This window comes from Myripristis murdjan, chromosome 15 (genome assembly GCF_902150065.1).
Source record: "Myripristis murdjan chromosome 15, fMyrMur1.1, whole genome shotgun sequence".
NCBI lineage: Eukaryota > Metazoa > Chordata > Actinopteri > Holocentriformes > Holocentridae > Myripristis > Myripristis murdjan.
The window spans coordinates 612,061-638,245 of record NC_043994.1 but is presented as its reverse complement, the minus strand read 5'-3'; the positions used below and the strand labels follow the sequence as shown (position 1 = coordinate 638,245).

The following is a 26,185-nucleotide window of genomic DNA, read 5'->3' as shown; positions in this document are numbered from 1 at the left end:
TTGTTCACAATATCTCTGCCTCTAGAAAACAGCATATATCTTGTTTGCACTTTTTTAGGTACATAATTTTTAGTTTCAAATTTCTGCCCCCAACCACTAACAATTCCAATGCTCCCCTCCCCCTCGTTACAGCCCCCATTCTCCAGTGAGACTCATTTTCACACTTCCTCTGGCTCTCAGACAAACCCTCTCCAACCTGACGACTTCAGCCCTCCCCCGCCCCTACCTGTAACCTGTACGGCAGGGTTTGTGAACCTTTACAACCTGAGGGCTGCTTTCTTTCCTCAGACATAACCCATCGCCTTTAAGTTGACCTTTAAGTACAATTGTGTTACTATAGGTTTTAGTTTGTGTTGTAAAATGTTCCAAGTGTGTGCAGCATGGACACGAAAAGCAGTTTTCCAAAACTGAGTGTTTACATTTAGAACTTCAAGCATTACCCAGTTACTAGCAACACATGTAAGTTGCCATTAAGGGCTTTAATAAATAAATAGAAACCAATCTTTGCCATGTCTTACTGTTAGAAATGGCCTCCCGAGGTTTTCATTCAAGATGTTTGTTCATTTGTTCATTTGAGAGTAAAATAACTGTCACTGGTGGTATATCTTAGGGCAGAGTGATACTGAATCTAGTTAGGTATGTCTATGTCACTATTATTCAAAACAGACAGGAAGGCTTTTTTGTTTATTTTTTTTTTAATATGCAAGCCATTGTCCACAATATCTCTGCCTCTAGAAAACAGCATATATCTTGTTTGCATTTTTTAGCTGTAAAATTTTTAGTTTCAAATAAAAATAGGCATTCTGCAATTTGTCAAAAGGTTGTTGTAGGCCTTCAGTGGCTGAATGTACAGTATTAGCAAAGCAGTACAAGCCAGGGCCCAATCTTTAATCTTGTGGAACCCCCTTTGACAGTGTTAAAAATACAGAACAATCATTTCCTAAAGTTACACTTTGCTGTCTATGAGACAGATCATCCCGAAAAATCTTTAGGACTTATAATCAAAAGCAATATCACATAGCCTCTCTAGGAGCATAGCATGATCAATGTTATCAAATGCTTTTGTCAAACTGACAAACAGGGCAGCACAATATTTCCCTTTGTCAGCAGCAGATGCGGTAGCATTTATAACCAAAGTGTTAGCAAAGACAGTACTATGTTTAGTTCTGAAACCAGATTGGTGTGGGCTTAAACCCAGACTTTCTTGAGAGGAATGATTTGAGTTGATTGTTAATGTATATAGCCACACCACCTCCTCTTCCGACTCTTTCTGTTCTGTACAAGTTATAGTTATGTAAAGAAACTTTAGAAATATGTATGCTCTGTTTAAGACAAGTTTCTGTCAGAATATGGCGATAGATTGCTGCAGTTATGTCTATTGTTATGTCTATTGTTTATAATTATTAGAATTGTGTTTGCAGGTGTTGGATTTTTATGACAGGGCAAATTATGAATAGAATATGGATTCAGTGACAAATAGATAGTGGTGTCAGATAGTGTTGATTAATATGTTCTTTAAAAAAAAAATGACAAGATGCCCATCAGCCCCTTGACTCATCTGTTTTCTGCCCCCAACCACTAACAACTCCAATGGCCCCTCCCCTTCATTACAGCCCCCATTCCCCAGTGAGACTCATTTTCACACTTCCTCTGGCTCTCAAACAAACCCTCTCCAACCTGACGACTTTACCCCTCCCCCTCCCCCGCCCCTACCTGTAACCTGTACCGCAGAGTTTCTCAACCTTTACAACCTGAGGGCTGACCTTTAAGTACAATTGGGTTACTATAGGTTTTAGTTTGTGTTGTAAAATGTTCCAAGTGTGTGCAGCATGGACACAAAAAGCAGTTTTCCAAAATTTTGTGTTTACATTTAGAACTTTAAGCATTACCCAGTTACTAGCAACACATGTAAGTTGCCGTTAAGGGCTTTAATAAATAAATAGAAACCAATGTTTGCCACATCTTACTGTTAGAAATGGCCTCCCAAGGTTAATATGTTCTTTTAAAAAAATGAAGATGGCCCCTGCCCATCAGCCCTTTGACTCATCTGTTTTCTACCCCCAACCACTAACAACTCCAATACTCCCATCCCCCTCATTACAGCTCCTATTCTGGCTCCTAAACAAACTTTCTCCCCGTCCCCTTACCCTACGCAAATTATGTCTAGTTTAGACTTCCTGAGACATGGGTAAGAAAGTGCCCAATCCACAACAATAGCTTTATGCATCATGTCTGACATGTTCTGATGCACTATTCAAAGAAAATTCACTTTCAAAAACCCCAAAGGCAATGGATCAGATAGCCCATGGTGGTAACCCTCAACAAGAAGTTTCAATCAAAGTGAAAATGTCCTACAACACTGCACATCAGCGAATATATGACAATAAGAATTACTGCCTCTACTGCGAGAAGCCTTTTGTGAAAATTACGAGACACCTCAAGCAAAAGCATTCTAACATAGCTGAAGTGGCTCAGGCACTTGCACACAAACAAGGATCAGCCATGCGCAATCTTTTTTTGAGCAAAGTAAGGAACAAGGGAAATTACTACCATAATTGTTCAGTACTGTCCTCTGGGAAAGGACAAATCATCCCCAAAAGGCAAGCAACCTACCCGTCAACAGCAACAGACTATCTGCCTTGCAAGTTTTGCTTTGCCGTGTACATCAAAACAGACCGCTGGAGATATCATAAGCGCTGCAAGCTGCAGGTAAAAGAGGATGGGCCACTGAAAAGGAAAATTCAGGCCAGACCCTCTCTCTCTCTCAACCCAACCAGTCAAGGCAGATGGCCGCCCACCCAGAGCCTGGTTCTGCTCGAGGTTTCTCCTTGTTAAAATGGAGTTTTTCTTCACCACTGTCACCAAGTGCTTGCTCATGGGGGAATGCTGGGTCCCTGTAAATAACATTGTAAAATTATTAATACTGGGAGCTCGCATTATGGAGCATCGGTGTAAGGGTCACAACGTTGGTAGTTCATGTAAACGGAGCATCAAGGCTGGGGTTGTGCGAAGCTTACGGGGGTTGTGCGAAAATTGTAACTATGCGGACCCCACGTAGCCCCCAACTCAGGCCCCCCACTGACAACAAGAGCTATGATTGGTCCGCCAAACTACATAATTTCCAGAGTCACGTCCTGTTGTTGTGCCGGTCATTTTTAAAAGAACTGCTGCTGTGATCGCAGAAGAAGTCTTCTTCTTCTTCTTCTTCTTCTTCTGTTGCTATTTCTGCGTTTTCTCCAATCGATATACTCCATGATATTTAAGTCTTTCATTAGCTGAAGGCAGACTGCAGACTCCTGGCTCTTGCTGCAATTCACCATGTCGTTTTCCCCGCTTACAGTAACCATAGCAACAAAGACGACCCAGGATTCATTGTGAATCGAGCATGCACAGATGTAACTGAATATTCCGGTACGGGGCATTTTCAGATTAAGGTGTTTACATGGCACAATATTCCGGTTGGAACAGGCACATGCCAGGGGTCTTATTCGAATAATACAGGAATATGGTGTGCATGTACACGTATTCAGTGTAAAGGTCGCAGCAGTGGCTGTTCATGTAACGGCACATCACTGTGCCATAACATTGAAACAATTTTGATAACTTGATTATAACTTGCTAGAGCCAGTGATATATTTATTAGTTCTATATGTTTGTTATTTTTTTGTACTGCTTTCTATTTGTTAACAATATAGCTATATAAAACAAAGCTCTTATCTTGTGCATAAAGATAAATATATTAATTAATTAATTCCTGTCTCCATGTCTTTGGCTGCACTTGATTTTTTCCTGTAATGTGCATCAAAAAACATAACAAATCATATTTGAACAACAATTATCTAGTTAAGATTGTAATTTTCTTATTCATTTTGCTTATTTTTTCTTTTCATCCATGCTAGAGTGTGAATATTTGTAGGTTTCCACTATCTCCACTGCCACAGATATTGTTCGTCGGTCAACAGCTACATTCAGTGTGTAAAACCCCCCAAAAACAATAAACAGTCCCCCAAAACAGAACAATAAACAGGACAGACATGGCTTGCTGCCGGTCGCTGCACGAGCATGCGCCAATTTAAAACCATGATTACAAACTACTACACTCCTGAATGCAGCTGATTTTAAATGTGTTCTGTTATTTGTTTGTTTGGTTTCTCAACAGTTATTTTGTGTGCGTGTGTGTGTGTTTAATATCACTGATCTTTACTTTTATGTCCCCTTGGATTGTCCCCGCCTCCTCAATATTTCAAGCTCTAAAAGCCCTTAAGTTTCAATTTACTTTTGAGTAGTTTCAGTATTAGTTTTACTTTTTATTATACTGTAATATAGGGGTATTTGTCAGGGGCAAGATTGAGGAAGTTTAGAATAGGTATTACAGTACAAATAACACTTTGTGAAGGCAACTGCCTCACAGTCATGTTGACATCCTAGTCTCAATAAACATAAATACCAATTCCTCCTCATGGTTTTTGTGTGGACAAATTTGACCAAATTGGCAAAATATAGAACTAAAGACATTTTGTTTTTTTCTTTTTTGGTTTGTTCATTCGTTTTGTTCAGTTTATTTTGTAAGCACACAATATTATTGCAGTTTTCTTAATTTAAAGGTAGGTTTTTATTTTTATTTAACTAAAATGTTTCTTTCAAACCCAGCTTTAGTTTTTACTTTAGTTTTAGTTAACTGTTAAGTCCAATGTGAAATGTAAACATTATTATCGCATAACTTGGACATCGCTTAATAAGCTATATAGATAGATAGATAGATAGATAGATAGATAGATAGATAGATAGATTTTTTTTTTTTTAAAAATCCAAACATTAAAAATAAGGCTGAGGCTCAAAATAAGTGTGGGTATGGTCCCTTATGGCCTAGTACTTTAGTCTAGTAGTCAGTAAGGGTTACTGACATGTTTTGATAATATAATATTCTGAAGTTAACCTGCTCCAGACCAGGCCATACAGCACAAGTTACCACAGTGATCTACTCAGGTTAAAACTGAGCAGCTTCATGATGGTGCAAAACCTGAGTTAAGCCAAAACAACTGTTAACCCATTAATCCTAATTCTCTTAGCAGTGTTGCAGTGTTTATGTATTTTGTGTTTGTATTAAGTAGTAAGTTAAAGGGCCAAACAGTTTATTTCCCTAACAGGCAGGCATGACAATATCAGTTTAATGTTTACGGTTTGAAAATGTATCAGTACTGAATACTTAACTGTTGTTAAATACTGCTGAATTTATTACACTAAAATGTTTGACTTTGACTTTTTTTTTTTTTTTATCATATGCAAAAACAGATTTACTTGTATTTCTATTTGCAAACAATGGCATATCCTCTAAAAGCTCTGTGGCAAAATATTTATCACCCTCTATAGAGCAGGGAAAACTATCTTTAGAAAACCAAAAACATATCAAACAGTAACAATGCTGTTTTTTGTTCAACTTTGTGACAGCTTACTGCCAATGATAATATCTTTTTCTGTCCTAATTACATACATGCAGGAGTGTGAGCGTCGCTCCATACCATTCAACAGGGCACCTGTGTCATTTTGTTCAGGCAAAGAGGGGACTCAGTAATTATTTACAGTTTATCACAAAGTTTAAAACAAAGAACTACTGTATAATGGTGAAAATCAAAGTGTTTAAAAGTGCATAGTAAAATTATCATGACCAAGAGGATGAGAAAAGTTGCCTTACCTTAAGACTACTGCAATTTAAGGAACTTCTCCATGCTTTTTACTACTAGAAAGTTGGAAATCCTGAGTTAAACACTACTGAATTTATTACACTAAAATGTTTGACTTTGAATTAGCAGATAATGTAATATCATGCATACTCTGATTTTATAACAGATGCAGCACTTGCTTAGAGTTTTAATCTGAGGAGCTGATAGAAATGAAAATATTGGAGCTCTGTGTTACTGATACTGATACTCTGTGATACTAAAGGCTCTGGCAAAATCTTTAAAATCCTCTATTACCTTTCTGTTCAACTTTGTGACAGCTTACTGCCAATGATCACATCTTTTTCTGTCCTAATCACATACATGCAGGAGTGTGAGCGTCGCTCCATACCATCCAACAGGGGACCTGTGTCATTTTGTTCAGGCAAAGAGGGGACTCAGTAATTATTTACTGGGAATTTACTGGAAGTTGGAAATCCTGAGTTCTGACTTAAACCCAATCACAGTTTTCTCAAGTTGAGAAAACTGTGATTATCATATGCAAAAACAGATTTACCTGTATTTCTATTTTCAAACAATGGCATATCCTCTAAACGCTCTGTGGCAAAATAGTGTTTATGTATTGTGTGTAGTAAGTTAAAGGGCCAAACAGTTTATTTCCCTAACAGGCAACCCTTCTCATTCCATGTAAAATTGTTGTTCTCTGTCAAACCCTTTATATTGATATCCAAATTAGGTACTAAAGGATTTTAGTTTCTTTATACTTACATACTGTAAGTCATGATAGGTGGTTTTCACAATACATCCCACATTTCAGAAAAGCAACAATGACAACATTACTGGTGCAACTTTGCTGAAAAATAACACCACAGATTGGATTATGTTTAGTTTAGATTATTTTGTCTTAAGAATTACCCATGTTACTTATTTATTTTTTCCTAACTCATGTTGGAGTGTGGCTGTCGCTCCATGCTATCCAAGAGGGAACTCCTGTCAGTGTTTCCCAGCCAACAGGGGACCTCTGTCATTCCAAACAGTAGAAGTACCTTTTTTTTCTGTAATGTGCCTCAAAAAACATAACAAATCATATTTGAACAACAATTATCTAGTTAAGATTGTAATTTTACTTACTCATTTTGCTTATTTTTTCTTGTCATCCATGCTGGAGTGTGAAGGTCGCTGCATGCTATCTAAGAGGGGACTCCTGTCAGTATTTACCAGCCAACAGGGAACTTCTGTCATCACAGTTTTAGAAGTCTAGTCAAAGTCTGATAATAAATTGTTTTTTTAGCAGTTAGTCAAAAATGAAATCATTTAAATTTTAATCTAATTTCATTCTGGTTGTTTATCTTTCTTTCTTTCTTTCTTTCTTTCTTTCTTTCTTTCTTTCTAAGTACTTATTACTTCCTTGCTCCCTAACCCCCTTAGACCTTTATTTTAATAGTGTTGAGCTTGAAACCTAAGACATCCACTAAAGTTGAGACTTTATATTTTGTTACAAAAACAAAGACAAGTCGTGTTTAAAGAGACAGGTTTCCTGTTTAACAGCCCCTCTACAGTCTGAAAGGCTGCCTTACCTGCAAGCCATTCACACCTTGAAGGAGTGTGTGTAAAACGACGTGTGTTTATGAGACGTTGTAATCCCTGCTCCAGCCTACAGGGGCAGAGCTGAGCATGGACTTAAACACTCACACACCTTCAGGTCCCCACTTGGCTAAAATTAAAAAAACTTCACCAGAGGGTGTTACACTTGATTTTAGCATGATTTAAAGCATGACCAAGAGGGGACCTAAAAAATGTCCCCACTTGGCTATGAGGTCCCCACTTGGTGAATGTGTGACGACGCCGAAGTCCCCTCTTGGATAGGTAGGTAAGTGCACACACACATACACACACACACACACACACACAGATAGATAGATAGATAGATAGATAGATAGATAGATAGATGCATGCACACACAGCTGCAGGCTAATAAGAAGTTGCTGTCTTGGACTTGGAATTAAAACAATAATGGGCTGGGCAGTAAATGATGAATTTTAGAACGCATAATGCAAATGCAAATGTATGAGATCAAAAACTAACCCAAAAACTAAATAAATAGAGCAATGCATAGAAATGAAGAAAGTATATGAGATTAAGGAAGCAGAAATGACCTGTTCCACCTGGTATTAACAACCATCCTGAGAAATCCAAATACAAGCTGAATAAAAACTCCCCTTAATAAGACATTAGCTCCCCTAAAAACATGATGCAAGAAATTTGGGAGGTCTCTAAAATAAGTTACAGACAATATGCAGGGTTTTTTCTTTCATATAAAATTCAGCGACAGCCGGTTATTAAATTTCATGCCCTGGTGTGATGAAAAACACATTCTAACCCTAGATGCGATAGAGTTACTACGGGAATACTGCAGAAATATTATAAGCAGCTGCAAGCGCGCTGCAGTTACTACAGTAATACCACAGAAATATTACAGATTTATCCACCTAAGCGGAAAACCCTCTTAGACCCCCTGGAATAATTAAATAATCTGAGGCAGAATGTGATTGAGGCGATCCTGTAACAGACTTAAAATATGTCTTGGGTGATTGACAGCCACTTTAAAATGAGGCTGAGTGAGCAAGGATATCCCCTTTTGTTAAATACCTGCTGTCTGTTATATTCTGTATTATTTTATGCGTGGAAGGAGGATTAGCAAAGTGGGAACTCTATCTCTCTCTCTCTCTCTCTCTCTCTCTCTGAAATAATACATGTGTATTTGCATATAGAGTGGGAGAGTGAAATCCAATCACAAGTGGACAGGCCAGACGCATTTGGAGGTGCATGTTGATACCAGGTGTGTCTGAACGACTTACAGCTGTCCATTTGTGCTCGGATTTCTCAGGATGGTTGTTAATAGCAGGTGGGAACAAACCAAAAACTTTGCATATCATGTGATATACCATAGAAATGGGTTATTCTTTATCATTAGTTTTAAACAACAGCTTGTTAAATGCATTTCCTGGTATATCATATAACTGTTTGAGAATCACTGATGTATTTAACGAATGTTTCTTCTTCCCAGGGGTTTTGAACTGTTTAGAGCCAGTATTGTGAAGAATATCATGTTCCACCAACAAATTGAGAAGAAGTCTCTCTCACAGCTAAAGAGATCGTAAGTAGGATACTTTCTGTGAGCTGTAGAAGTCTGTGAGTTGGTATTGATATCAATATTATATTATAGTCTACATTTTGAGGTTTTAACTTTTAACCAGAGCCAAGCTCAAGTGTAAAAGCTGAGTTCGCTATTTTGGCACCTAGTTTGCAATCCCTTTTTCAGGAGAACATTCTTAGTTCAGTAAAATTGTACACCAATCTTACCATGTCATAAAAGCAACAGTGCACACTGTAGCACAGTGATATCAGGATCAGGACTGATATAGAATCAGTATCCTATATGTAGGATCAGGATCCTATATCGTACAGTATGTGCACCTTGATTCTATTGTATCTTTTTTATTGTGTAACCAGGGAGACCTCAGCAAATTGGGGGTAAGATTAGGGAGAATGCAAAAAATACACTCCTGATCAAAATCTTAAGACCAGTTGAGAAATTGCAAGAATTTACATTTTGCACTGTTGGATCTTAAGAAGCTTCAAAATGCAAAAAGAAGAAATGGGAGTGAGACAAAAAAAAAAAAAAAAATTAGTAAGCAATTTATTGTAAACAACCATTAAACTGAAATAGGCTGTTCATCAGCTGATCAAAAGTTTAAGACCACAGCCTTTAAAAGCCCAAATCTTGGCAAAAATGTGGATTCAGTGTCATTTTCTGTCAGGTATCCACACTGTCATGACCTCCTGATGGCAAAGGCAAAAAGCTTTCTCTCCTTGAACGCAGTCGGATTGTTGAGCTACATAAGCAAGGCCCAACAACGAAGCCCTCACAGTGTGCCATTGCTGCTGAGGTTGGACGCAGTAAGACAGTCATTTTAAACTTCTTAAAAGATCCAGAGGGTTATGGAACAAAAAAGTCAAGTGGTAGACCCAAAAAAATGTCACCGGCCCTGAGCCGGAGGATCCAATTGGCTGTCTGTCAAGACACGGGACGATCCTCGGCCCAAATTAAGCTTGTCACTGGTGCCAACTGCAGTCTCATAACCATCAGACGGCATCTGCGAGAGAAGGGTTTTAAGAACAAAAAACGTCTTCAAAGGCCTCGTCTCCTTCAACGGCACAAAATTGCCCGTTTGGAGTTTGCACGAGAGCACCAAACATGGGACACTGAAAGGTGGAAGAAAGTTTTATTTTCTGATGAGAAAAAATTTAACCTTGATGGTCCTGATGGCTTCCAACGTTACTGGCATGACAAGGAGATCCCACCTGAGATGTTTTCTACACGGCACAGTGGAGGGGGCGCCATCATGATCTGGGGGGCTTTTTCCTTCAATGGAACAATGGAGCTTCAGGTTGTGCAGAGGAGCCACCTGACAAAGGAGCCTCCTGGAAACACCAGCATCAAGCATATCGAAACGAATTTTTGAGGTGATTAACAAGAAAGCTTTTTTGCCTTTGCCATCAGGAGGTCATGACAGTGTGGATACCTGACAGAAAATGACACTGAATCCACATTTTTGCCAAGATTTGGGCTTTTAAAGGCTGTGGTCTTTTGATCAGCTGATGAACAGCCTATTTCAGTTTAATGGTTGTTTACAATAAATTGCTTACTCAATTTTTTTTTTGTCTCACTCCCATTTCTTCTTTTTGCATTTTGAAGCTCTACTTAGAACCTTCTTAAGATCCAACAGTGCAAAATGTAAATTCTTGCAATTTTTCAACTGGTCTTAAGATTTTGATCAGGAGTGTAAATTAATTAGATTAAAAATAAAATAAAATAGATTTTTAAAATAAAATTATTATCATTAAAACACTATAAAACGATTTATAATAATTTAAAACATCAAAATTGTATTTGCAGTGCCCATCTGCCTGCCAGTCAAAACAACCTTCATCAGATAAACTATCACTGTTGACCCGGTAATGTCTGCGAGCGCCATGAAGCCATTCCGCTTCTCAAATTTACCTAGCTAGCTAACTCTCTAGCAGCTAGTTAGCTTGTGCTGACTCACAAAAATGGACAAGTTTTAGAAAAGGAAAAAGCCTGATGAGCAGACCAACAGCCCAGGTGACAATGGAACTACTGCAAAAAACCCAAAGAACTCATGGCCAACTACAACTTGCAAGTATGAAGCAGCATACATTAAGTATGGATTTACCACCGCAAGTAGGAATGGCAATGACTGTCCTAAGTGCGTTCTCTGCGTTTATTTTTATTTATACAGCTGCTATTTTTAATATATTTTTATACTCATTCTTTTATTGTGTTATTTGTCTACTTTTACTGATTGTTGTCTGTTTGAGCTTGTTTTTGCCGAGAATGTACCAAACAGAATTTTGTTGTACATTGTACTGTGACAATAAAGTCTTCTAAGTTCTAAGTTCTAAGTTCTAAGTTCTAAGTCTAAGTTCTAAGTTTTTGGCTTTATACCATATTGCTTGCGCTTAGAAACCGCACACAATCAGAGAGGATTTAATTCTACCAGTTACCAAAGACATTGTTCGGGAACTGCTTGGTGAAGATGCTGCCCAGAAAATCGACGCCGTACCACTGTCTGATAATTCCGTGAGCCCACGAATTGGTGACATGGCTCAGGATGTTTCTGCTCAACTCTTGGAGCAGGTGAGAGCCAGTGAATATTTCACACTTCAGCTGGATGAAAGCACGGACGTAGTCAATGCTGCCCAACTGCTTGTGTACATCCGATTCATTTCCCAAGAAAGGCTTGTTGAGGCAATACTGTTTTGTAAAGCACTTGAAGGCAGAACCACTGGGAGAGACATCTTTAAAGTTTTGGACGACTACATCGGATGAAATGGACTTGACTGGTCTCGTTGTGTGGGGGTGTGTTTGGACAGGCCATGACCGGGAAAAACAGTGGAGTGACCGCTCTCATTAAGCAGAAAGCCCCGAATGCAGTTGCCACACACTGCATGCTCCACCGCGAGGCGCTCATTGCGAAACAGATTGACGACGAGCTTAATCAGGTACTACAGGACGTTATACAAGTAGTGAATTTCATCAAAGCCCGCCCCGTTAAAGACAGGCTGTTCACTCTGTTGTGTAACGAGATGGGCGCCCAGTTTGAAGGGTGGCTACTTTACTCCAATGTGCGCTGGCTGTCATGGGGGGCAGTTTTGAACTGTGTGTATGAGCTGCGCAGGGAGATCACGGAGTTCCTCTCATCTGAAAAGCATCGGCTGGCTGATCTTTTTACAAATGCTGCCTGGATTCACAAACTTGCATACATGTCGGACATTTTCCAGCATCTAAATGTATTGAATCAAAGCATGCAAGGACGTGACATATACATGTTGCATGTGCAAGACAAAGTGCGTGCTTTTACCAAGAAAATCACGCTATGGCCAAACAAGCTCCTGGAGGGAGTTACACAAATGTTCCCACTGCTTCACCAGGAGCTGCTGTCCTCTGGTGAGTTGAGCACCATCTCTCCACTGATAAAGTCACACCTGGAGCACCTCCAGGGATATTTCAGAGACTATTTCCCTGAACTTGAAAACACTCATCTAAACTGGGTTAGGGACCCCTTTGCCCCTGGTGAAGGTTCTAGTCTGAACTTAAAGTCACAGGAGGAGCTAATTGAAATGCCAGACTCAGGCGATTTGAAGATGGAATCTGAGGCTGTTTCCGTCCCTGACTACTGGCTGCATGTAAGAAAGGACTATCCCATCTTGGCTGAGATGGCTCTGAAATGCCTTCTTCCCTTTGCAACCGCCTACTTGTGTGAGTCTGGTTTTTCAACTTTAAAAGTACTTAAGACAAAACACAGAGCACGTCTACATGTGGATAATGACATACGCATGGCACTGACAAACATAAAACTCAGGCTTGACAAACTGTGTAGGAGCCACCAAGCCCACCCCTCCTACTATTTGGAATTACCCTGCCATCAGAAGTAAAAAACATTAATTGATTTCAAAGCTTTCAATACAAAGGCAAAAGTATGGCTTTTGGTTGTGGGTTTTCAGTTAGTGTTGTAGTGGTTATTTGTCTGTCTCCTTTATTGTTGGTCTCCACCTGTATTAGAGTGTTGTGTTATGTGTTTTATTTCTCAAAAGCCTTACCAAAGATAAGGTCTGCAAATTTGCATTTGTCCTTTACATTGCATCCACCATTGTACTTTATTTAAATATGTCACTGGCTATACATGTATCATCCTCGTGAAATACAATAAAATGAAATAAAAAAAATATATTGAAACAACCGGTGAAATGATAGTCTCTACATCTAGAGATGATGCCAGACAATCTGTAAATAGGGCCTAGGTTCCAAAATAGCAAACTTGTCATTCAATTTTGACAGGCTATTTTGATCTCGTTTTGGTCTTTTGACAAAAATGCATTTTAACTTTGGCTTTGCAAATGCAAATTCCAAATATAGACAATGGTAATTTTTTTTTTTTACTGTCTCCTCCTCTCCTCTCAGGATGAAGAGAATTCGTGCCAAGCAGCAAAGATATAGAGATGGACGTAAATCATGTGCAGAGCCCAAGGAGGATCAGGCTGCTGGTACGACTGACTTACTAATTTACTGGTTGACTAGCTCAGTGGTTTTTGACCTGGAGGTCGAGACAGCTCCATGGGGACGGCAAATAACTTTGGGGGTCGCAAGATGATTAAGACAAAGGGGAAAGAAAAAAAAAAGTATTACCATGCAAAATATATTACTTTTACTATTTTCTGTTTTCTTGTGAAATGCTGTATAGATAGATAGATAGATAGATAGATAGATAGATAGATAGATAGATAGATAGATAGATAGATTTACTTTATTGATCACAACTTGAAAAGGTAGTCTTTTTTTAAGTGGACTATTCACAACCCAGTGACGGGGTCATATAGGCATTATCAAGGACGTTGAGAACCACTGGACTTGCTGATGTTTGCACTCAGAGGTAACATTTGATTTGACTGCTATCACACCATTGAATGGACAGTATCAGTCATAATAATTCCCACAGGTATGGGTTAATAGGGCCCTACTGCACCTTCTAGTAGGTCAGAAGGCTGTTATCGTCTATTCTTATTGTCAGTTGCGCTTAACCACTCAAATGTTAGGTTTTGCCACTTTCATTAGCTTTCATTAGCTTACCTTTTGTTAGCAACTATGTTAAGGTTAGGAAAGGGTTTGTCATGATGGTTAAGTTTCAGAAAAGGTGATGGCTAAGGTTAGCAAATTTAATGCATTTTAATTGCATTGAATCACTAGTATTAAGTAGCTAAAAATGTGTTGCAGTGCTGGTTGTTTGTTCATTGTGGCAAAAAAGTTAGAGAGATTTAAATGAGTAGCCAATAAGCAGAAATTTAGAAATTTATCAAAAATGTTCATCACAACAAAGACTTTCTAGAGATAGATAATTATAAAGTTTTAAAATATTATGCTTTGGAAAAATCATATAATTTTACCTTTTCTGTTACTGCACTAACACCTGAAAATACAGAAACATACAATTTAAAAAAAAAAAAGGAAAAAAAGAGCAGAACTGGTCCTCTGTTGATGGGCCTCAAAAATTGAACCCAGTTTCAACCCAAAAAATGTCCACCTCATAGGACACAATTGCATTGAGTCTCAAGAGGATATATTAACTTTTATGGGTGCATATTCTATATCTATTTGCATGCTGTTTATACAGCTTATGCACAAATTTCATATGTTGTACACATACAATAGCATGACATGCACAAGTCAGTTTATTACCATCAATCCCCCCTTCAGGACAGCCACTCCTAGGCTCTGTATTTGTAGCCATTAGGCACTGTGTCATACATGTGCAAGACTAATAACCCTAGAAAACAGCCAAAAAAAGAAAGAAAGAAAGAAATTGTGATTTTTGCCAATAGCAAATAAGTTAGGTGGTCTGCTGGTCTGCTGCAAAGTAAATATTATCTTCTTTCATTCCAGACATCCCCAAAGACAAGAAGAGTTCCAAGAAGAAAAAGTGGCACCAGCCATGGTTGGACCATGCAACAGGTCTGACAAACATATATACCTCCTTGACCTGATGATGATAGTATAGCAGTTATGTTATTGCTGTTGTCATCTGTTCAAAATTGGACGCTGGAAGTTCTCTGTTACTACTGGAGGTTTTAATTGTAACTTCCAGTGGTCCAATTAAGCATTATTACACGAGAAGGTGTGCTTGACCGTTATTATTGTCACAACAGTGATGCAGCCAGGTTTGTAAGTGAAGCGATTATACAACTATTACCAACAAAATAAAATGTATAATCAAAATGTATTCATATTGTGGGCATTTCGCTCTCAAAATATAAAGGTTTTTTGCTATTATTCACTCCGTTTCAGTGGAAATACATGAGATCTGACGTTAACTAGTCCTTGTCAGCCAGCCAACTTGGGCTTATCATGTTTTCTAGACATCGTGATTTCCCAAAACTGAATAAATACCACACATAGCTGCACAAAACTGCTTTGCTAGCTCAATCATGTGGTAACTAGAGTATTAGCTGTTTGACCGGTGTTTTTCAGGTAGTCTTGTAGACATTTGACGGCTCAAGATGTTGACCGGCTGTACTGGCTTCATTTCTTGACCTCTCCAGCTCACCCAGCTCTTCACTCGTCACCCTCACATATCTCTCCTTTCTCTGTTCTGTCTTGTCTTCCTCGTTCAGCCATTTATCCAAACTTAGGTCGCCAAATAAATCAAAATTGACAACAAAACGGTCCATTATGCAGGCTAATAAAATTGACTTTTGATGCAGGTTTCAGTGAAACGTTTCTTGTTGCCATGGAAACCACACAGACTCGGGTAATAAGATATAGGCAGAGTAATATTTTCAGTGATGAGGTATTTTTCATTTGAGCAAGGCTACCCGTGCTGTCATGCTCATTTGACCACATTCTAAACGTCTGATTGACCAATCAGATTGCTCAGTTGGATCTACGTGTTGTATAACTCTAAAAAAATTAATGGAGAAGCACGGATGTCTAGAAGAAGCTTGATTGTGTTGTCACTGAAATATTGCTCCCCCATGAAACATTCAAAATTTTGTCAATAATATTTGGCAACCATTACACTGTTGCATTTTTCCTTTTAGAGAGTCAATATTTTGAACTTTATGACATCTCTTGAATGCAGCATACTTCAATTCAATTCAGTTCCTTTTATTGTCATATTATTGTCATCTTTGAGAGAAAAGGGAGATTAGATATTGGTCTATAGTTGGCCAAGACATCTGAGTCAAGAGTAGGTTTTTTTTAGAGGCGGTTTAATTACAGCTACTTTAAAGGACTGTGACACATAACCTGTCGATAGAGACATATTGATCATATCAAGCAAAGATGTGCTAACTAAAGGTAATACTTCTTTAAGCAGCCTGGTTGGAATAGGGTCTAGGAGACAGGTAGATGAATTAGAGGAGTAAATTAATGAAGTTAATTCTGAGAGATTAATAGGGGAAAAAGCCTCTAAATTATTATCTTTGACAGAGGTCTCTAAGGGTGTTGGGTTAATGCCAGTTGTGGGAAGGAGGTTATCAATTTTGTCTCTGATAGCTAAAATCTTATAATTAAAAAAGTTCATGAAGTCATTACTACTGAGAGTTGTAGGAATACAAGGATCAGTAGGCCGTTTTAGCGATGTGGAGGGCCTTTCTGTAAATTTTTAGACTATCTTGCCAGGATAAGCGAGATTCCTCCATTTTTTTTAGAGCGCCATAATCTTTCAAGTCTCTGTGAGGTTCGTTTCAGCTCACAAGTATGCAAGTTATACCATGGAGCTAACCTTTTGTTTTATAGTCTTCCTTTTAAGAGTAGCGATGGTGTCAAGTATCGTTCGCAGTGAGGCTGCAACGCTATCAAAGAGAGAAAGGCAGCATAAGAATCATTACTTAAATTTATACATGGTAATAAATTAAGTGCTGATGGGATTTCCTCCTTAAATTTAGCAACCGCAGTATCAGATAAGCATCTAGTAGAAACATTTTTTTCCAGTGGCAGGTAATCCTGAAGAAGGAATTCAAAGGTTGTCAGATAATGGTCAGATAAAAGATGATTCTGTGGAAACACTGTCAAATGTTCAATGTCAATTCCATAAGTAAGAATAAGGTTGAGAACGTGGTTATCTTTATGAGTAGGTTCATTTACTCTCTGAGAGAAGCTGATTGAGTCCAATAATGAGATGAACGCCGTGCTGAGAGTTTTCCATGTCGGTGTGGATGTTAAAATCTCGTCAGTGCTGAGAACTAAATCTGATAAGAACTCTGGGAATTCTGACAGAAATTCAGAATATGCTGAATTAGGAGGGCGGTATGTTATAGCAAATAAGGTAGGTTGAACTGCCTTCCAAGTTGGATTAAAAAGAGTATGAATTAGGCTTTCAAATGAGTTATACTTGAATTTAGGTTTTGGTTTTATAGATAATATTTAGTTAAAATTAGCTGCAACTCCACCACCTCGACCATCTCGAGGAACGTGAGTGATAATAACTAGGAGGGGTCGACTCATTAATACCGTATTTCACCAATTAATCGCCGGGACGCAAATAGCTGCCTGGTTCTTTTAAACGCCTGGGGTCTGCACCCATTTTGCGTATTAAACGCCCACCTGAATAACCGCCGGGGCGATTATTTGCATTATATTGAGGTAACCCAAAATAAGGCTATTCACCTTATTTTTGTAGAAGTAAACAGTTAGCCACACAACAACTGTGCGGCACTTCCATTTTCTGTCAAAATAAGAGAGCTAGCTAACGTTACAAAAAAAGGTGTACCGTAATCTTAAATCGGCCGACTAACTCGTATTTTGACCGAAAACGGAAGTGTCAGAGGGAACGACATTTTCCCTAAGCCAGGTTTCAGTCAAAGAAAATAAGTCAATATTCAAATCGGATATCAAATCATTAACTATTAGTGCTTTAGGTGACAATGATCTTATATTCAAGAGCCCACATTTAATTGTCTTGTCTCTATTTACATTAGTAGAGGAGGTGTTAATTTTTATCATGTTTTTGTGATTAAATCCTCCTCTTCTTGCTTTTGATTGAGCTGGTTTCAGTGGTCAGGGGGCAGACATATGGTGTGTCTCAAATCGCGCACTTCTGCACTTACACTGAGTATTTTGAGTGCATAAGTGCGTTCACACTGAAAATACTAACAAAATGCAGTGCACTGCAAATACCTGGATGTACACTCAAAACGGTCAAAAAGTTGAGTGTGGAACGATGGACACTTCTCACTCTAATGGCACCACTGACCGGAAGTAGCTACCTAAAAAAGCTGACTTGACTTTTCATTTTACGACTGTTAATATGTCACTTTATTAAATTTTACATTTTTTTCAGGCGAGAAAGTAACCACGTAGATTCCAAATATGTGGTCAGTTTGTCCAAATAACGTCTGTTTTGAAAATTGCTTCGACGTTTTTGGATAACTCTCAAGCTAGCGATTGTGCAAAGTACAGTCACTTCCGGTTGTTTACAAAAATAAAACTCTAATACCTTAGAAGCAGTGGTGATGCTTTTATTTTGAAGATAGGATGTGTACACGTCTACTTCTGGATAACTTAACCACCGAAAATCAAAGCCGGCCGCGACACCGGTCGGCATCAGGCAAGCCGGCCGCAGCACCGGGCAGCATCAGGCAGGCCAGCCAAGGCACCAGCCGGCATCAGGTGGGTCGGCCGCGGCACCAGCCGGTACCGCACCCACCCGGTCAGGTCTGCTGGATCTGACAGGTGAGCGGCCGGTGCTGCGGTCGGCTCACCTGATGCCCACTGTCAGCTGCAGCACCAGGGGGTAGGGAGTAAGTGGTGCTACTGCTGCAAAGGCCTGATCACCTTTAGTTTTTAATTTAGTGCGAGGCACTGCCAGGAGCCCCTGGTCAGCTGACCGCAGAGAGTGACTGGGGGTGTGATGGTGGATGAGGTCACAAATGTAGCTGGGCGCGCAACCGTGGATAGCCTTAAAAGTAAACAGCAGTAGCTTGTATTGGATCCTAAAAGGAACCGGTAACCAGTGTAGGGCGGCAAGTATTGGTGTGGTATGACATGATTTTTTAGACCTGGTGAGTAATCTAGCAGCTGCATTTTGGACCAGTTGGAGATGGTTTATGGATGCTTGGTTTAAACAAGTGAAAAGCGAGTTACAATAATCAAGCCTGGAGGAGATAAATGCATGTATGGCCATCTCCAGCTCTGAGTGCGAGATGACAGAACACAGTTTGGCAATGTTTCTTAAATGAAAAAAACAATATCGACTCAGAGACTTCACATGAGTATCCAGGAGCAAAATAAGACAGAGCATTTGCCGGAGTCAGAGGCCATCAGAATGTCATTGGAAACTCTAAGGAGTGCAGACTCGGTGGTTTTTTCCGGAAGCCAGACTGAAATTTGTCACCAATATTATAGGTGGACAAATAAGAGTTGAGTTGGTTAGCTACAACTCTCTCTAACACCTTGAATATAAACGGTAATTTTGAGATGGGCCTGTAGTTAAGTGGAGAGGAGGGGTCCAGGTTGGGCTTTTTAAAGAGTGGTTGGACTGCCGCCTGCTTAAAATAAGAAGGCACCACACCTGTGACCAGGGAACTGTTAACGATAGTGACCAGGCAGGGGGCAACAGACATGATGACTTGTTTCAGATTCTTCAATAACAAATGATAAATTTCAGAATCCGTCAAAATCAGTAATAAATAGAGCTATTTTCGCGGGCGACGCTAGTTGGCAGTAAATCTCCGTTCGGAATTAGAGAGGAGGAGAAGAAGAAGAAGAAGGAGCTGTGGCTCAACGGGAAGTGCGCCAATTGAGACACCCTTCACTGTCGAAATTCGCGCACTGTGCCAGTAAGTGTATTGTCAGCTAAGTGTACTTACAGACTAACGGAAGTGCGCGATTTGAGACACACCAACAGTTTCTATGGGCATTTGAGTGGGTAACTGCTCTAATGGAAGCACAGAGAAGCATGTAGGACTGCAACTCTGCCTCCTGGTCTCATCTCTGGGTTGTCAGGCTTTAGGTCTAAGAAACCTGTCCATATTCCTAGAAATGAGAGCTGCTCCATCCAAAGTGGGATGGAGGCCGTCTCTCCTAATTAGACCAGGTTTTCCCCAGAATGAATGCCAATTATTAATAAAGCCTCATTTTCTGGACACCACCTAGACAGCCAGCGGCGGAAGGATGACATCTCATCCGAAGTCAGATTGGGCAGGGGTCCAGAGAAAACTACCATTTCTGGAGTCCACCATTGTTTTTGCATACGCACACACCGATTCAACACTAATTTTAGTGACCTCTGATTGGTGTTGCCGGGAGTCATTTGTACCGCAGTGAATAATAATTGTACCATATTTACACTTATCCTTAGCCAGCAACTTCAAATTTGATTCGACGTTCCCCACTCTGGCCCCTGGAATGCATTTAGCTATGGTCGCTGGTGTTGCTAACTTCACATTTCTCATTTATCATTTTCCATTTCTGACCAAAACAATCACCTTATCCACAATTCGGCGCCCCAGCGACCTTGGAAGGCCGCTATCTCACTTTCTCCTTTCTCTTCTTTCTCTCCGATCTTCTACTCTGTTCAGGACTCATTGTCTCGAGTCATGTTGTAATGTCTAATATGTGCTTATTGTGCTGGGGTGTGTTTTTTTGCTAATGCCATGTTGTGCTCCCCAGTTTGACATTTGACATTTGTTATGTCTTTGTGTGATGTAACTTAAACCAAATTTCCCCCTGTGGGACAAATAAAGTATGATTGATTGATTGAATCGAGTCTCCAATGATCAAAGATGGTTTCTCAGCGGGTGTGTCACTGAGTGGGGAAAATCCTTTCAAAATGTGAAGAGGTTGGGGGAGTCTTGTGTGTTTTGTTTTGCAGCTATGCTTCGCTCAGGCAGTCACCCAGCCGCATTGCCCTCCCTGTGCCCCTGGCTGCTCGGGGACTGTTGGCTGGGGACAGGGGGGTTGTTAGCTAATATGCTAACAACAAACAGTAGCAACGAGCACTGCTCAAGGACCGGAAGGAAACAATGCGCTCACCGTCAGTACGTCAGCACGTCAGCACGTCAGCACGTCAGCACCGTAGAGACTCAGGAGTGCCAAATATTGTGCTGAATACCTCTGCCAGCTAGTTGGCACAGTCTCTCAGTGCCCTTCCTGGTATGCCGTCAGGACAAGGAGCCTTCCTGGGGTTAACTCTCCGAAGCACCCTTTTGACATCTTCTGTGCTGACAGAAAGAACCAGGCTGTCTGAGGCTGGGGCAGCAGGTATTCAGTGGCTGTATCAGTCACCTCAAAGCAGGCAAAGAAGTGATTCAGTTCCTCTCCTAGAGAGTCACTGCTGGTGGTGGTGGTGTCTTTGCTGTTGTTTTTGTAAATAGTGAGGTGCTGGATACCTTACCATGCTTCCCGTGTGTCCCCCTCAGTGAAGTGTCCCTCTATTCTCTGTCTGTAGTCTCCCTTAGCTGCCTTTATTTCTCTCTTTAGGTTGGACCTGGCAGTACTTTATAGCAACTTGTCACTGGACCTGAAGGCTGCATTCCTTTCCTGCAACAGATGTTGCAGGAACGGAATTCAGTTCCTGCAACATCAGGAACGGTTTGTTGTTAGGGAAGCACCTGATGCGCTTGTCCACAGTGACACAGTCAATACAGTTCTTGATGTAGAATAGGACAGTGGATGAAGAGTTGTTAATGTCCTCTTGAGCAAATAAATTCCAGTGTGTGCGCACAAAGCAGTCTTGGAGTTGGCTGGAAGCTCCCTCCGGCCATGTCTTTATCAATCTCACACAGGGTTTAGTTCTGTTGATGAGAGGTCTGTATGGCGGGGTGAGAAAAAGGGAGAGATCAGACAGGCCTAAGTGGGGGAGTGTGGAGACTTTTTATCCATCCTTGATGTTGCTGTAGACATGATCCAATGTATTTGGACCTCTCATGGGACATGTCACATGGGACATGCTGGTGGAATTTGGGAAGGACAGTTTTCAGATTAATTTGATTAAAGTCTCCAGCTGTAATGAAAATCCCGTCTGGGTAAGTAGTCTGTGCTTTTCTAATGACAGATAGCAGAGTGTCCAGGGCTAGCTTAGTGTTAGCGCTAGGTGGGATATAGACAGAAAACTCTTGTGGCAGATAAAAGGGCTGGTATCTCACCATAATATACTCCAGATCTTGTGAGCAGTGTGTGTCAGTGATAGTTGCATTGGTACACCACTGGTTATTGGAGTAAATGCACAGTGCTCTTACCGGAGTCTCTCTTCCTGTCTGCCTGGTGCGCTGTGTGGCCTGTTAGCCTGGGATCCCACTGTGGAACCAGGTTTCGGTTATAACCATCAGGTAGCGATTCAAGACAGATTTTTGTGCCGCAATGGTCATCTCCAGCTCATCCACCTTGTTGCTGAGCAGCGCTTGCTTGTGCGCAGCTCTCCTTAACCTAGTTAGGACGCTGGCGCTACAGCCACGCTACTGTCTCCGCTCCCTCCAGTGCCGGTATGGTGATCCACTGAGAACCCGCTGTGTGAGCAATCTCTAGCGGTATGTTCTTGTAGCTGTGACTCCTGAAAATGTCCATCCTGCCGTATGCAGCTCCGATCTTTAAAAGATCATCCCTTCTGTATGAAGTGAAGCTGGTCGACAACCGTACAAACATGACAAACAACAGGTAAATAATAATCCACAGAGAGAGCAAAGCCGCTGCGTACGAACGCGCCACCATCTTGTAGACACACTACTTCTGAGGAAAATGTAATGTGTTTGAGCCATTCAGAGAGGAGGAGATTATTATGTGTTGATTTTTTTGCAGTGCTCCACTCAGGAGAGTATTACCTGTTTGAATCGGACAGTGAGGATGAAGAGGAGTTGCTGTCAGAAGACCAGAAGCCTCAGAAGCAGACTGCCTGTCAGGTCAGAGGACTTGAATTTTCAGTTCATTTTTCAGTCTCCATGACATTTCTATATATGGAGGATAAACATGCAGTATATAATCCTTTAATCCTTTCAGAAAGTCTTTTTAGATCTTAATTATTTGTTCAGGAACATCATTTAAATAGGAGGCTGTATTGTGGTCTATTTATTTAATTTGTGCCAACAGATCAGTATTTCCCAAATACTCAAATTCACATTGTTTTTTGTTTTTTTTTTCATATTCCCATGTCTCTTCCCACTGCGAGTGGTGAAATAGCAAATTTTCTGTTAATATAACCCATATATATTCTATTTCTTCTCTTTTACATTACAACTACGTCATCCTATTTACTTGATTTACCTTTAGTAGCATGAATGTTTTTGATATTTTTGTAATGTTTCTTTTTAATGTTGTCTTTTTAACCGGGCACTGACATAGATGTAGCACTGCAAATTTCGTTGCATTTTCTTTTGCAATGACAATAAAGGCATTATGTATTCTGTATTCTGTATTCTGAAACCTAGTGAATTCACTTGATTTTTTTCAGAAAACATTATATATTTAGAATTAAATTATATGAAAATTACCACCAATTGGCACCAGGTGCGGCGCCATGCAGGAGACCAGGGGTTTGATTCCCCGCCCAGGCAAGATGGCAGTCATACTTTATTACTTAATTTTGTTGTTAACCATGACAATGACAATAAAGTGATTCTTATTATTCTGCCTGTCATTGGCATACACCCCTAATTGATTATACAATAACTTGAATGCTTTCTATATATAAGTCCCCTGAAACCACTATTTAAGGGGTTGTTTTTCAAAATTTTCTCCCATGGGAGCATACCCCTGGACCCCCCAGTCAGCCCGGGCTTAAGCCCCGGCTCTCTACATTGTCTGGCACCGCCCCTGATTGGCACAAATTACAAATAAAGTAAAAACAAAATTTACAAGAAAACTACCAGAAAAAGCAGAAAATTAGCAAACAGTAACAAACTACAAGAAAATTTTAGGAAAAAAAGAAAATACCATGAGATTATATAAATATAGAAATTATTATTATATATAAATACCACAGAAATATGGATAATAGCAAAAAGGTTCCCTCAAAAACTAAAAAAATAAATTAAATTAATTGAATTTGTTCAGAGGGTGAAAGAAAACCTTCTGAAATAAAGAACCTCCATGGGCTCCTGGGTTTCAAAAGGCAATCCCCAACTGATGCGTTAATGCTTGTATTCTATTTTTTTTTTTTTTTTTGATAATTGTTATTTTTTTGCTGTGTCCTGCTGCTATTTGCTGCAACAGCAAATATAAGCAGGATACAATCTCTGGGGATAATTAAGTTTTCACTTTGTGTTACATGTTACTGTGAAATAAATTAATTGGTTTGGTCTTCATTTATCAGTTGGCCTATCAGGCATGGGTGACTAGTGTAAAGGCTGCTCTAAGAGACCGCCAGAGACGGCAGAGAGAACTGAAGAGGCTGGAGAGAAGAGAGGAAGAAAGAAGAGAGGAGGACAGAGAGGGTTTACATCAAGAGGCTTGTTCAGTCCCAGGTAAAAGATCTCTTTTCATATTTTCATATCCACAGCCAAGTGTCTCAAATTGTGAGAAACAATATTTTTATTTTTTATTAATTTATTTAACCTCTATTTAACCAGGAAGTCATGTGAGATTCAAAATATCTTTTTCAAGAGATCCTGGCCAAGTCAGCAGCAAAGTTGAGCAAACCATAAAATGTAAAAGTATCAAATGACATTCAGACTGCAAATAACAGTGAAAAAAAAAATTGGCTCATAAAAAGCATAAGCAGATTTCGATTGCTTTACTGTGTTTTCCACTGTATAAGCAATGTAAAGCAACATAATACAATTTGTTACAGTAATCATAAAGAAGCCAATTAACAAAACAAATACAACAAACAACAAGTCTTGGCACTGGACAATTAAAATAAATAAATAATAATGAAAATAATAATAAAATAGATTTTAAAAAAGGAGAAGAAATAAGAGGGTACTCACAATGAATATTTTCAGTCCTTTACATTTCTTTCTTTATGAAAAATGAAAAATTATACCAGACTTCATAAAACTTCACATGGTAATTATTAGTCTTTGCTATTAATATTTCAAAAGAAGAGATGTCCGTCATCAACTTAAACCGTTCATCAAAAGCAGGTTTTGTCAGACTCTTCCAATGATGAAAAATTATCCTTGAAGAACAAATAAATCCTGCTATTGCAAGTCCAAATTTTAGTTTGGATATACCTGGTAGTAGAAGAGACTGGTCACCTAATAAACACAGCCAGGGAGATTCTGGCAGTGGTTTATGCAGTCATTCTCCAGTACATTTCACTACATGCTTCCATAAAGGAGAAACAAATGAACATGAAAAGTACCCTCTTCCTTAGGCACCTCCAGCAATAATTATCCTCCATAAATCCCATTCTCTGTTTTTTCTCTCCACATGTATTTTTTTTTTATTGGGTGGTTAGTACAGCACATAAAATTTTCTAAAATTAGACTTATCACCCAAATTTTCATTTTTAAGAAAAATATAACATATAAAACATACAAAATGACAGTCAAACTAACAGGCTAATCTTCCAGAGATCGAACAGAATTAACAAATGAGAGAATAGGGTCCCAAATTTTGTTAAAATTGTCAGAGCAGCCCCTAATACTATACTTAATTTTATCTATATGTAGAAAGGTCATTAGGTCTTTCAGCCAAGAATTAGAAGAAGGTAGTTTTTGATCTTTCCAATTAAGTAAAATACGTCTACAAGCTACAAGAGAGGCGAATGCAATAATATTGCTCTCCTCGACAGTGAAACGGGCTAATTCCCCAGGGACACCAAAAACAGAAATCAAAGGAGCCATGTGCCTATTAAAGGCTATTGAAAAGGTATTGTAGAAAGAGAACCAAAATGCCTCCAGCTCTGGACAGGAGAAAAACATATATGTGTGATTTGCAGGTGATAAAGAGCATCTGTCACACTTGTCCCTTGTATTAAACAGTTTGTTTAGTTTAAATTTACACAAGTTTAACTTTACACTGTATAGGACTTTGAACTGAATCAATGTTAGACTGGCGCAAGATGAAGTAGAATTAATCCTGTCCATGTCTCTCTGCTACCATTCACCTGAAAAAGGATACAAGGATACAAGGAAGTTTATTTGTCATTATACAACAGGTTGAATAATGAAATTAAAGTGTGGTTCCCTCTTGATTGATTAATTGATTGATTGTGTAGAAAATAGAATTATTAAGCCTGGAGGAGTTCAGATGGTGCATTTAGTAGTCTCACAGCCTGAGGGAAGAAGCTGCTCTGTAGTCTGGTGGTACGGCAGCAAATACTTCTGTATCTTTTGCCTGACGGCAGCAGGGTGAACAGGCTGTGGCTGGGGTGGGTGTTGTATTTTAGGATCCTTTTGGCTCTGCGCAGGCACCTCACCTCCCCAATATCACTGATGCTTGGTAGATGGGTGTCAGGATGCTTTCAATTGCTCCTTTGTAGAAGCTGACA

General features: G+C 39.5%; 1 protein-coding gene across 2 annotated transcripts in view; it reads left to right on the top strand.

The window, feature by feature from the left end:
* Nucleotides 1-26,185, top strand: part of piezo1 (piezo type mechanosensitive ion channel component 1 (Er blood group)) — a 267,968-nt gene that overhangs the window by 146,720 nt on the left and 95,063 nt on the right. For both annotated transcript variants that reach the window (XM_030070245.1, XM_030070244.1), the window contains exons 28-32: nt 8,746-8,835; nt 13,225-13,307; nt 14,701-14,769; nt 22,552-22,652; nt 24,062-24,212. In XM_030070245.1, the coding sequence (XP_029926105.1) occupies nt 8,746-8,835; nt 13,225-13,307; nt 14,701-14,769; nt 22,552-22,652; nt 24,062-24,212 (494 nt within the window). The remainder of the gene's footprint in view (nt 1-8,745; nt 8,836-13,224; nt 13,308-14,700; nt 14,770-22,551; nt 22,653-24,061; nt 24,213-26,185) is intronic.